At 40.4% G+C, this 13,129-nt stretch overlaps 1 protein-coding gene across 6 annotated transcripts in view; it reads left to right on the forward strand.

Moving 5' to 3' along the window:
- Window positions 1–13,129, forward strand: part of mast4 (microtubule associated serine/threonine kinase family member 4) — a 132,675-nt gene that overhangs the window by 23,771 nt on the left and 95,775 nt on the right. For all 6 annotated transcript variants that reach the window (XM_033646159.2, XM_078162234.1, XM_078162232.1 and 3 more), the window contains exons 2-3: window positions 1,233–1,386; window positions 9,561–9,694. In XM_033646159.2, the coding sequence (XP_033502050.2) occupies window positions 1,233–1,386; window positions 9,561–9,694 (288 nt within the window). The remainder of the gene's footprint in view (window positions 1–1,232; window positions 1,387–9,560; window positions 9,695–13,129) is intronic.

A 13,129-nucleotide genomic window follows, 5' to 3' on the forward strand; every position in this document is an offset into this window, starting at 1 on the left:
GACACGGAGAACAGCTGCCTGCTCTCATGGGACAAAGATCCTCTTAGAAGAAAGACGGATCACTCTGCTCTGCCGCCAGGAACAAACTGGGAGGCAAAGATCCTCTCTGGAGAAGAGGGCTCACTTTGCTGCAGGGTTCACCAAAATGTTTTTTTTGTTTTTTTCTTTTAATAAATTGAACACACATTAAAGAACATACAAGATCCTGTAGAGAATTAATACATATGATACAATACAATAAACATTGTCAAATTAAATGAAGGAAGAGGATTTTTTTTAAAGGCAAATAAAATACTGGGGATTTATGTAAAAATATACATAGAGACATATAAATAATTATATAATTAAAGATATGTAGGCTATGTTAGGTGAATACTCCTGTCAAATGCATGGTGTTGAAACATTTAATTTTGACTTAATTCCAGGCCTGGAATACCTACCTCAGAAAAATGTTGTTCAACATTGATATTATTGTTAAAATTGTTCAAAAGCTTTAAGAGAAGACAAGAGACTAAAGTTTATTGTTTTTACGGTCAGTGTCAGGCTGTTGCATTTAAGCTAAAAACAGGAGTGTTCCTTCTCTGCTGACCAGAGTTTATGTGACTTGTGTCTCTTGTATCAGGCACAATCATAGGTTTTGTTATTTAATGATATTTTTTTTATTATTTATTTATAATTTTTGTTACTTTTCCTTTTGTATCAGGAAATAAGCATAATATATCTTTATGTTGAAAAAAATTGTGAGAGAATCGTGACCTCAATTATAAGCCAAAAAATCGTGATTCTCATTTTTTCCAGGATCGTGCAGCCCTAGTGTCCACCTTGAAACTGTGCTGATTGTATAGATCTTTTGTGCTACCAGGGCAAAGATGTGTGTGAAGCATCTACAATTTTATAGACATGGATGTAAACTGCAAGTGCATCTGGATTAGTTCACAGAGGCATACAACCACGAGGTGGTAGTTCTAGTTTTATTCAAAGCTCCACAAAGATGTAGAAGGTAGCTCACTTTGATACTCAGGCATTGGGTTCCTCTCATTTGTGGTAAAGCTTAGTGGTACTTGGTTAATTGATTAGTACCACATACGTTTCCACAAGCTAATGTATGCAACACACTGATAAAGGCTTCATTTTTTTTTTTTTTTTTTTTTTTTTTTCTTTGAACAAAACTTAGAAAAATGTGGACCTCGACTGAAAATGATGTACTGATCATTTTCTATCTTTTCCTCTAGTTGGACAACATCCTTTACCCTCCCTCAGCGTACCTCAGGAAGTCCAGTAACCCAGAGTTGAGTCATGGATTAAGTCCTGCCCTCAAATTTAAGCGACACCTCAGTGAGGATGGAAAACACATTCGGAGACGGAGCCTCGGGGGTGGTCTCACAGGTAATAATTCCATGTATAGTCTTTCCATTTTAGGTTCTGACAAGTATTTGGGCTGCTTTCGACTACCAGATTGATGGATTATAAGCACCAGATGCAACACCACATTATTTGTATGTTTTACTATGAGGTTTAAAAAGTTGCTTCTATATTAACTGCCTTTTTCATTGATCCTTGTGTTCTTGGCATAGGCAAAGTAAATGTATGGAATAAGAGTTTCAATATAAATGGTCATAAACAGCCACAGTTTACATTTAGTTTTTTGCTCCACTTGGGAGGACAGTATATGTTAGCCTGTTGTTTACGGTGGAAAAACGGTTGGTTTTCCTCATCATATTAATGGCCACAAACCAACGACCATCTATCATTTTTGGATACATGGAAGCTCCTTAATGCGCAATTAATACCCCTTAATGGGTCCAAAGAGTAATTTCATCCAAATGAAAATATGTTTACCTCTGAGCTTTAGTGATATCCAGCCATGGAGATAGTTTTATTTGTTTATTTGCTGTGGTTTTGATATCACAGACTTGTGCCACCATCCCAGTACAAAATGAGTGGAATTTCAATTGTGGAGTTCAAAGCAATGAAAAATGACTTGAAAAATGTCTTTCCAGAGCTGCCTTGGTAACTCAGGATAATCAGGATAAGCCACAGACCCTGCTGTGAACAGTTTTCAGTGTTTCCTATTTTTTGTGGAGAAAATAGCTCCCTAAGGACGTGCTTGGAAGCAAAACTCCACTTCAAACATTTGACTGTTTTCAGTTGCAGCAAGTAGTGATAAACACTCGCCATCTGTTGCTTAAACCTGGCTCTGAGAAGAAAGAAACAATGACAGCGTCACACTTGGCAGGACATAATTCAAAAGTGCATCACAGATAAATTTGATGAAGCCATTAGGATTACATCATCATCTGCAAACAGAAGAGATGTGACCCAACTGTCACCAAACTGGACATCCTCCAGACCTGCAAAGCATCATTTCAAGATCATATCTTTCCATCCAACATTTGCTACAAATTTAAAGGCCCTCAAAACATATTGTCTCAATCAGCATCTCTTTATGAATGATGGAGTACTACAGGAACACACACTTTCCTGCCAAAGTTGGAACAGTATTAATCATTTCACATGAGAGATTTTTCATCCTCCCATGCTGTTTTGTCAGTGCTCCTCTTGCTGGTTAGAAGGGAAGAGGACACAGTTGGAAAAAGGTGATGTCATATACTTAAGACCATTAATCAGGATTTAGCAGTATTTGAATCAAACTGAGATGACAGCTGTGGGGTTTGAGCATATAAGTTATAGCGTTGTTGTAGTTTTGTGTGAATAAATGATAGTTAGAGATTAATGAGCTTTGACTGTTGCTTAGTTTGCCATGAATATTTGATGTTTGTGAAAAATGCTATTAATTAGATATATACGTATGTACAGTACAGGCCAAAAGTTTGGACACACCTTCTCATTCAATGCGTTTTCTTTATTTTCATGACTATTTACATTGTAGATTCTCACTGAAGGCATCAAAACTATGAATGAACACATGTGGAGTTATGTACTTAACAAAAAAAGGTGAAATAACTGAAAACATGTTTTATATTCTAGTTTCTTCAAAATAGCCACCCTTTGCTCTGATTACTGCTTTGCACACTCTTGGCATTCTCTCCATGAGCTTCAAGAGGTAGTCACCTGAAATGGTTTTCCAACAGTCTTGAAGGAGTTCCCAGAGGTGTTTAGCGCTTGTTGGCCCCTTTGCCTTCACTCTGCGGTCCAGCTCACCCCAAACCATCTCGACTGGGTTCAGGTCCGGTGACTGTGGAGGCCAGGTCATCTGCCACAGCACTCCATCACTCTCCTTCTTGGTCAAATAGCCCTTACACAGCCTGGAGGTGTGTTTGGGGTCATTGTCCTGTTGAAAAATAAATGATGGTCCAACTAAACGCAAACCGGATGGGATGGCATGTCGCTGCAGGATGCTGTGGTAGCCATGCTGGTTCAGTGTGCCTTCAATTTTGAATAAATCCCCAACAGTGTCACCAGCAAAACACCCCCACACCATCACACCTCCTCCTCCATGCTTCACAGTGGGAACCAGGCATGTGGAATCCATCCGTTCACCTTTTCTGCGTCTCACAAAGACACGGCGGTTGGAACCAAAGATCTCAAATTTGGACTCATCAGACCAAAGCACAGATTTCCACTGGTCTAATGTCCATTCCTTGTGTTTCTTGGCCCAAACAAATCTCTTCTGCTTGTTGCCTCTCCTTAGCAGTGGTTTCCTAGCAGCTATTTGACCATGAAGGCCTGATTCACGCAGTCTCCTCTTAACAGTTGTTCTAGAGATGGGTTTGCTGCTAGAACTCTGTGTGGCATTCATCTGGTCTCTGATCTGAGCTGCTGTTAACTTGTGATTTCTGAGGCTGGTGACTCGGATGAACTTATCCTCAGAAGCAGAGGTGACTCTTGGTCTTCCTTTCCTGGGTCGGTCCTCATGTGTGCCAGTTTCGTTGTAGCGCTTGATGGTTTTTGCGACTCCACTTGGGGACACATTTAAAGTTTTTGCAATTTTCCGGACTGACTGACCTTCACTTCTTAAAGTAATGATGGCCACTCGTTTTTCTTTAGTTAGCTGATTGGTTCTTGCCATAATATGAATTTTAACAGTTGTCCAATAGGGCTGTCGGCTGTGTATTAACCTGACTTCTGCACAACACAACTGATGGTCCCAACCCCATTGATAAAGCAAGAAATTCCACTAATTAACCCTGATAAGGCACACCTGTGAAGTGGAAACCATTTCAGGTGACTACCTCTTGAAGCTCATGGAGAGAATGCCAAGAGTGTGCAAAGCAGTAATCAGAGCAAAGGGTGGCTATTTTGAAGAAACTAGAATATAAAACATGTTTTCAGTTATTTCACCCTTTTTTGTTAAGTACATAACTCCACATGTGTTCATTCATAGTTTTGATGCCTTCAGTGAGAATCTACAATGTAAATAGTCATGAAAATAAAGAAAACGCATTGAATGAGAAGGTGTGTCCAAACTTTTGGCCTGCACTGTATATCTATACACACTACATTTAACTAGGAAGTCAAATTGAGATTAAAACCTCTTTTGACCTATCAAGACACGGTAATAGCAGCAACTAACAGGAGAACCACATCAAATCACAACAGCAACAAATTAGAAACCATGTTTTCAGGGACTTTCAAAGAAAAAAACTGCACAGTCCAAATAGTTGCAGGTATTTTACTCAGCAACTTCCTCTTCTCAGCTTTTTGCTGTTGGCTAAAGTGTGGACTGTGTGGTTAAAAACATCCATTAGGTTTTGAGGTAATGTTTTCGGTTGAGTTTGGTTTTTTGTTTGTCAGCATGATTACAGGAGAAGCACTGGCCCAGTCTTCATGAAACCCTTGGAAGGGTGTAGCATGGGGCAAGAAGGATCCCATTAATTTTAGAGGGGATCTGAATCATAGGTTGGATACATGAATTACGTTTCATTTGCTTTTCTAGTTGTTCTACTGTCACAATGACTGCTTTCTGTGTGTGCTCCCATCATGAAGCGGACTGTTTTCCTGTGATGAGGAATGTGTAAAGTCAGCACAGAGCTGTCCCCTCGGAATAGTAAAATCATTGTGTGAGGATTTGTGATTAAAGTTAGTAGGTCAGTAGCAAATCCTGCAGCGTGGACTTCGAGAATACAAACTACCTGAAGAGATTTACTTTTTCTAGGTTGAGTTTCTATTTGAATTCTCAAGGACTCAAGAACATACAGCACATCCAATTTATATTCAGTTATATCCAAGGGATCTCTGACAGTTGGACAAATCAGGAAAGAGAAGAGCATTGCTTATACAAAAACAGTTGGTTCCAATCTGCCACTGGTTGTGGAGTGAGTGTCTGACTCACATGAGAATAGATAAATTCCTCTCTGGACAATTACAGCTCCTCTATTGTGATTGCAGCCTTGTTCATTTCCATTTAGAAAATTGGAAGACTTTGGGCTGATTGTCTGTTTTAGGGCTTTAAACAGCTTGTTTTTCCCCGTGAGGTATATGTGGAGGACTTTTGCCTCACTGAATAAAATGTTGACCTTTTCACAGTCACTGAAAGATTGTGTTTTCATCTTGTGCAGCTTTGAATGAATGCATTACCCTTTACTAATCGCTCTGCATTAAAACAAAAGGATAAACAAACATTAACCTGAAGCATGTCAACTTCCACTGACTTTATTGTGCTATGAGAAATAAGATGAGTGGGATTGGGTTTTCTTTCTAGTGTTAATTTTAACATAATTTAAGTTGTTGTAACAGTATAGATAGTTTTTGCTTGTAGCTAGCACAGTGCCTGAGGGCACATAAAGGAATAGACGTGCTTTAATGTTAAAATCATAATTTATTATCATAAGATCAAACTTAAAATTGAAAGTTAAAGCTACAGTAGGTAGAAAGCCTGAAAACGGTTGATTTTTGAGTCTCATCTGAGTTAGGTTTTGTTCGTCTCCGCCCTGAGCCCCTCCTACCAGACGAGCACGCGAGTATTTTATCCTACTTGGTTCTATTTCTCCCCATGCCTCCCTCGCGGCTCCGCACATATACCCCCGAGGCTCAGCTCTCCTTCTCCACGCAGCAGCCCTCCCCATCCCTCCCTCGCGGACCCGCACATACTCCCGAGGCTCGGCTCTCCCTCTCTGCGGAGAGCCCTCGGCTCCGCTCCCACGGCCGACCCTCGCACCCTCCGGCCGGGCCTGGCCCCACCTCACCCTCCCCCTCCCTCCGGGGCTCCGGGGAATCGAGTTCTGTCTTCCTTTTTTTGGGTTGTTTAGCCGTGTAGGCAGTTGTAGTCAATGCTGGAATAGCTATTTTACCTGGTGCACTGTTCGCCATTGCCGCTTGCTCTCCCCTTCTGCCAGCGGCACGAGAACGCACATATGCAGTAGAACAGCCAATAGGAACACAGTGGTCTGAGCTGACCTTTGATTGGTTGATGCACATCGGCACGATACTGATTCTTTAGAGGCTGAACACAGAGCCATGGTGAGGTGCAGAAACCTATTGTTTGTCTCAGACCACTTGATTTCCATTATGCTTAGAGGATATTATAAAATTTTTACTCAATTTTACCAAAACAATGTTGCCTACTGGAGCTTTAAACAGACATACAAATATATGTTTCAGCCTAAGTGTGCCTCTGGATGGTGTATTGTATGAAACAGTGGTCCTGGAAAATAACATTATTAGACTAACTAATACAATTGAATCTTTACGATGTAATAAAACTAATTATGTCCGCTGATAAAACATTTTTAAAAAGTGGACTTGTATTTTAAAGGAAAGGGGACTTTTCGTCTGTGAGGGGATGATAACATGACTAAATAAAGTTTTATTGGTTTACAACAATGAGTTTCGCTTAAGATGCCTGGAAAGCCCTTTGGTGAGTTTGGCAGGATGAGTGACCATAGATGGCCTTGGCTGAGATGCTTTTATATAAAATGTCCCAAATGATTGAAACCCAGTACAACAGTGACAGTGTGTGTAGAGACTTTGGATTAGTTGGTTTATCACTCAGTGCCAAACCTTGTGCAGATGCCCCTGTTTCAAGCACACCTGTCTCACCTCTCTGAATGATGATGTGAAAAAATAAACAAACAAATCAAAAGTCTCACGTTATGATTCATGCAGGAGAAGTGTGTTTGAAACAGGGGCATCTGCACAAGGTTTGGAACAGAGTGGTCTGACCTTCCACATACCTGTGTTGAATGTAAAATGAAAAGCGCAGGCCCTCTACCCATTTCTCCTGAATACTCCCCTTTCTAAAAGTGTTGACTGGTGCCTGAAGAGAGATTTCCTTTATGCCGGGATGTGATGGGTTCTAGTGAGGAAAGCTTCTGCCGGTAAGGAAGGAAGGACCACAGTTTTCCCTCCTTATCCTGTTTGGTTCCCCTTCAGTTCTCTGGATTTTACTACAGTGATCACAGTGTGACCATGAACAAAGCTGTAGCACAGTACATGTGAGATACAGAACTGAGCCATAGTATTAACTGAGATTTTTCACAAATTTTCAGAAAATTCTAGGAATGTCATTTGCATGGCAGTGAGGACGAAGACAAGACTTATGGCTAAAATGATCAGGGGCAGTGTAAACTTCTGCAGCTGTAGCTGTTTATTTATTTGCAAGTGTTTTTGGAGGCATATCATACCTTTAGTTGAAAGTCAACAGTGGAGAGATGACAGGAAATGAGGGGTGAAAGAGACAGGGACTGAAATGCAAGAAGGGTCTCCTGCCGGACTCCAACCGAGGAGGATGTTTCCACTGGAGTGTCCCTAAACTGTGTTTTGTAATGCATTTTTAGAACTGTATAGTAATTACAAAACTGAGTCTAACACATTTGAATTGCTACACACATTTGGTTTGTCAGACAAGTCTGGAGCTAAGCTGTACAGGTGGGTGTAAATTGGTTCATAGACAGTTTAAAGGTAACTAAATGAGAAACAAGAAAACAACTGATGAATGAGGTGAAACAAAATGGAAATTCAGTTGGATTTTCAGGTTAGAGCCACACATTGAAGGAACACATTCTTCTATCGAACCAAGACGTAGCCAGCCGCACAAAAAAAAGGCTGAATATATATATACATATATGATCAACCATCTATTGGACATTTTGAAACCATACTTTTTGTCAAAATAGTGACACAGTGTTAAATGACCCCAAATAAAATTAATGAATGATGATCAATCATCGATAAACTATTTAGATTCAAACTAGAATATGCTTAAGCAGTTAGTGTCCCTTTTTAATATCATTTATGTTTTTTTTTTTTTAAAATTGTACAAAATTCAAAATAGGTGGTTGTTGATTAACAGTTTGTCTTACAATTGTGCATTTTACATTACTCTTCACAATGTAATTATTTCTGTAAACAATGCACTTGCAGTGAAACAGCAATAATGTTTGAAATTAGTCATTTTCAATTCAACTTTTGCTGTTTGACACTGAATTTATAAACTTGCCTTCTCCAGTTTAAAAAAGCGTAACACACCTGATGATGTGTGGCTTTAAGCCATGTGAACTTGAGCGATTACCTTTATGTTCTGAGCGCAGTCTACTTATCTTCCTTTCCTTCACTGTGCCAAGATTGTTAATCCTCTTCTCTGTCTCCTGCAGTGTTTACGTGAACAGGAAATGGAAATATACACATGAGGATACAGGATGACAACACTTCTATAAATGGTTTTACAATCTATGGAGTGCTAGCAGTGCAATAAGATCTGATTCAGCTGAGGTTGCTGATGTTATGTTTTAATGTTAGCCTTGCTTTGGTGTACTGAGGTTTCAGGATTGAAGAGAGCAGATGAAAGCAGCACTTAGTGCCATCTAGCTGCCGCCCTGGGGGCTGAGAGTGGAGAATTTAGTCCAGTTTTACAAAGAATATTCTTACACAGAAAAACACTTGCAGGCAGATCCATTTATTTGCCATCAGCAGACTTTGGAGTGTGCTGGTGCTTTGATTATGTAATGTTGGGATTGTCAGTGATCTCATAATGGGCTTTCCCCCCCTGTGGCCTATTAAACCCTTTGACATCCTGCATGGCTGTACAGGGTCAGGGGCTTCAGCCTTACACTCTTAACAAGAGCAGACAGCTTAGATTAACTTATGTTACTGGAGTGTCATTTGACCTGTACTGTCTCTGTTTATTCTGTCTTGCTATAGGTTGGGGGTGGTGGAGTGTGACACTGTATTCCTTGTGACAATAGTTTTTAAAGCCCTACATTCAAAATCCTACACATGTACATTAGTATTATTAGCTAAATGTAATTGAAGAAATGTTTCACTGCTGGAAGGATGGTCTTTTCATGAAATGGGGCTGTCTGTACAATAGAAAAACACAAATGCTTTTTTTCAATACAGGAAATAGTATGGCGTCCACTGGGAGGGAGGGAGGGAGGGAGGGGGAGGAGAGAGAGAGAGAGAGAGAGAGAGAGAGAGAGAGAGAGAGAGAGAGAATAAAGTTATGCTACACACATTCATGTTCATTATTCAATTCGTCATTCATTTTTTGTTTGCTTTTTTGTGAAATACTGAGTCATTTCACTTCTACTTCTACCTAAAAAAGTTATTCAAATTAAACTATCCGAGATGTAACTGAACCTTGTCCTGTTGTTGCTGTGCAGGAAAGTACCTTCTGCTACCCACCAACCCCCAGCAGGCACAGGCAGCATTGCAGCCGTCATCCGAGATCTCTAACCTGGTCCGTATGTGTTCCCTGAACCTCGGAAAGTCGGACCCCTCCCTCACCTCAAGCCTGGTGAGTACTACTTTGGCGATGACAAAAGCTACTCTCTGTGCATTTCACTGAACCAGTTATATTTGGTAATAGGCAACTTTTGCTTATAACCAAAATGTCTGAATAAATAATATTCAATACTCCATACTAACCAAACGTATTTTCCAAGAGGATAATCTTTAACATGTTTCTGAGATAGATGGCCAGAGGTTAAGATGTGTGTGATAGTCCTGAAACTTTAAAAACAGAATTCAAACATAGTGCAATAATACTTATGACAACACCCATGTACATATATATACATACATACATATTCTTTTCTTATTCTATTCCTACTAACTAATCCCTGCTTAAATCCAATGTAACATACACAGTCCTTTACAGAGACAAAATGTGAAGTACTGCAAAAATGGTTGTACAAAACTCCATTGACCTAAATGTTGTATTTTTTTGGACAATAAAGTGAATGGATCACTGCAGTAGCATTGCTTGAGCAAATTGATAAAGGAATAGAGGCAACGGGCATTAATATAATTAAAGACCTAACAATGCTCATTACTAAAGGGATAGTTCGACATTTTGGCAAATTCGCCTATTGCCGTAATCCCTATAGTCATATGAGTAGGTACATTACCTTTAATTGTCAAGGCCAAAACACACCGGCAGCGTACGACGCGCGTCAAAACAGCCGCCCCCGTTATTTTCTATTTACAAACCCACACCGGTGGCGGCTCGACGCGCGTCGACGTGCCGCATTACGGCACTTTACGCTATTGTCCTATTTTTCCAGCATCACCGCCCTTGAAAAAGCGCTATTTTGTACTTCCCAGCCTAGCGGACTGGAGTGTGCAATAGAAATCCGGTTGATGCCCCGCAGTGCGACGCTTTTTGTGTGTGTTGGGGCCGGCACTTGACTCGCGTCAATGACGCCGCTGTCATATGACGCTGCCGGTGTGTTTTGGCCTTCAGTGCCTGCTGTTCTGAGATCAGTGAGGCAGAGCTGCCTGCTGAAATGGAGGTGAACGGTACAGCCCCCTCTCTCCCTCAAAACTAATCAAATACACCATCAAATGACTCCAAAACGCTCTTGTGGACAACACATGGCTTGTGCATTCCCCACGCTATGAAATAATAATGTATAATTATAGCTGCTGCGCAGCAATGGTCGGGCCGGGCAATTTTAGGCAAAATTAGGCAATTCTGAGCAACACACACACTAAAACAAAGCATATCACAACATAGAAGTTACATCATATTATTATGGCATGCCCTTCAAATTGTGGATGAGTGGCTGAAGTGATCAGACTCATAATATACAAAGTAGGGGTGGGAATCTTTGGGCACCTCACGATTCGATTACGATTACGATTCAGGGGCTACGATTCGATTATAAAACGATTATTGATGCATCTTTAATTTATGTATATTGATGCACTTTTTCACAACACACATTTCTTTTTGTCTCACTGAATAAGCATTCAACACTTGCAATTTTTAAAAACAGTGCATTTGTAATAAGAAAGAGTTGAATTCATTTCCATTATATTTTATTAAACATATAAAAGGAAATGCTTGCAAACTGTAAAGTTACAACTTCGTTGTATGGAACCAAAGGTAACAACAGGTATCTTAAATCACAAGATAAAATGCGCCGTTTGAGTAACAAATGATTCGGTGGCGACAGACGTCCACGCATCACATGTAACCGCGTTCCTACCTGCCTGCCTTCAACAGTGAGGCCATGACTTCTGTTTTGGTTTGATGGTAGAGTGTCAGTGAAATAGCGTCGGGATGGGATGGTGTATCTGGGCTCCAGTGTATGCAGCAGTGCTCGAAATCCCTGATTTTCCATGTCAGAATAAGGACGCAAATCCTTGGCAATAAATGCCGCGATGGCCTTCGTAATTCGCTTTGCCTTTTCCGATGAGGGTGGCAGCTTTCTAATTGCTTCCTCGATTGTTCTCTGGTCGGTAGCGCCACTAGTTGCCGCAGCAACAACAGCCTGCCGTCTCCCTGACTCCTCCGCCAGGTGGAATCGAGTTACATGGCTTCTCATGTTTGTTGTGTTGCCAAAGTATTTTATTTTAGCACGACACAGCTTACATATAACGTGGCTAAAAGCCAAAGTTTTTCCACACATCTGCTTTTAAATTAGAAGAAGCTGTTCAGCTCTCACGGCGAGGTGGGTAGCGGTCAGCCGTGTTTGTTTTCCTCTGCGCGTGTCGGCGTGTCTGCTCCAGGTGCGCATCCCAAAGTGTCCCGGAGATGACACGTACTGCGCTTCTGAGTTCCGCATTACTTAGAACCTTCTGTATTACTCTAATTAACAGATTTAAATAATCGAAATTTGGACGTTTGTGAATTGATTCAGATTCGTCCACGTCCGAATCGCGATGCATCTAAGAATCGGAAATTTCCCCCACCCCTAATACAAAGGAAAGAAAAAACTCAAGAGTAAGAATAACATTAACTGCTAGCAATTATGAACAAACTGGCCTGATCTAGCTTAAAGCTAAACATTATCCATGGTGACAAAGATGAAAACATTTTTTAAAATGTAAAAGTAGCTATTGGATAGACTCTGCATATTGACTGATAGCTAAGCCAAATAAACAGGGAAAAGAGACAAGGGATAACAGGGAAAAGTGTTGATAAAGAGTATTTGTCTCTCTGCAAAACTACCTGGATCATAATTATTTTAACCTTAGTAGTCTCTAATCCACATAGCATGATGCCTGAACGTAGGACTTTCACATTAGAATTTCCATTCTGCCTTAGCTGAGGCTTGAACTCACAACTTCTGAGACTGAGGTCCGTCTTCTATCTCACTGAGCTAATTGGCAAGTGACAGTTCATGTGTGGCTTCACAAATTGACTAAGCCAAGCATCAGGGTGCCAGCCAGTAGCCATCCATGCCATGGAAAAGCAAATTTCACAGTGAAAGTTCCAAAGCTGTAGCACATATGGTTGATTTGTTATGAATTTTCAAAGTTTTGAAATTTAGAGGCTTGCTGTAGCGCCACCATCAGGACTATTGTCTTGTGTTTCCAGTTGAGGACATCTGGCATGAGACTGGACCTTTATGAAAAGTTTGGGTAGATTTCTCATATGGAAATGTTGCACAAGCTGAGGCTTGAACTCACAATCTTCAACACCAAGAACCATTCTCTATCTCACTGAGCTAATTGGCAAGCAGAAATGTCACATGTAGCTTCACAAATTGACTAAGCCAGTCACCTGTGTGCAAGACAGCAGCTTTTAGTGTGTAAAGGCAGATTTCAAATGGCTGTCAAAAATTCAGTTAAGACAAAAATCCGAAAATACACAAATTGCATCTAGACAGCATGGAGATGTTGGTAATTTGTTTTTAACAATGATTTATTGGCTCCATAAGTGAAAAACTGATGTTTAAAATTGCCATTTTTGCATTGACTCCAATTGTTCACATTAGAGCAA

Source organism: Epinephelus lanceolatus, chromosome 19 (assembly GCF_041903045.1).
Source record: "Epinephelus lanceolatus isolate andai-2023 chromosome 19, ASM4190304v1, whole genome shotgun sequence".
NCBI classification, from domain to species: Eukaryota; Metazoa; Chordata; class Actinopteri; order Perciformes; family Serranidae; genus Epinephelus; species Epinephelus lanceolatus.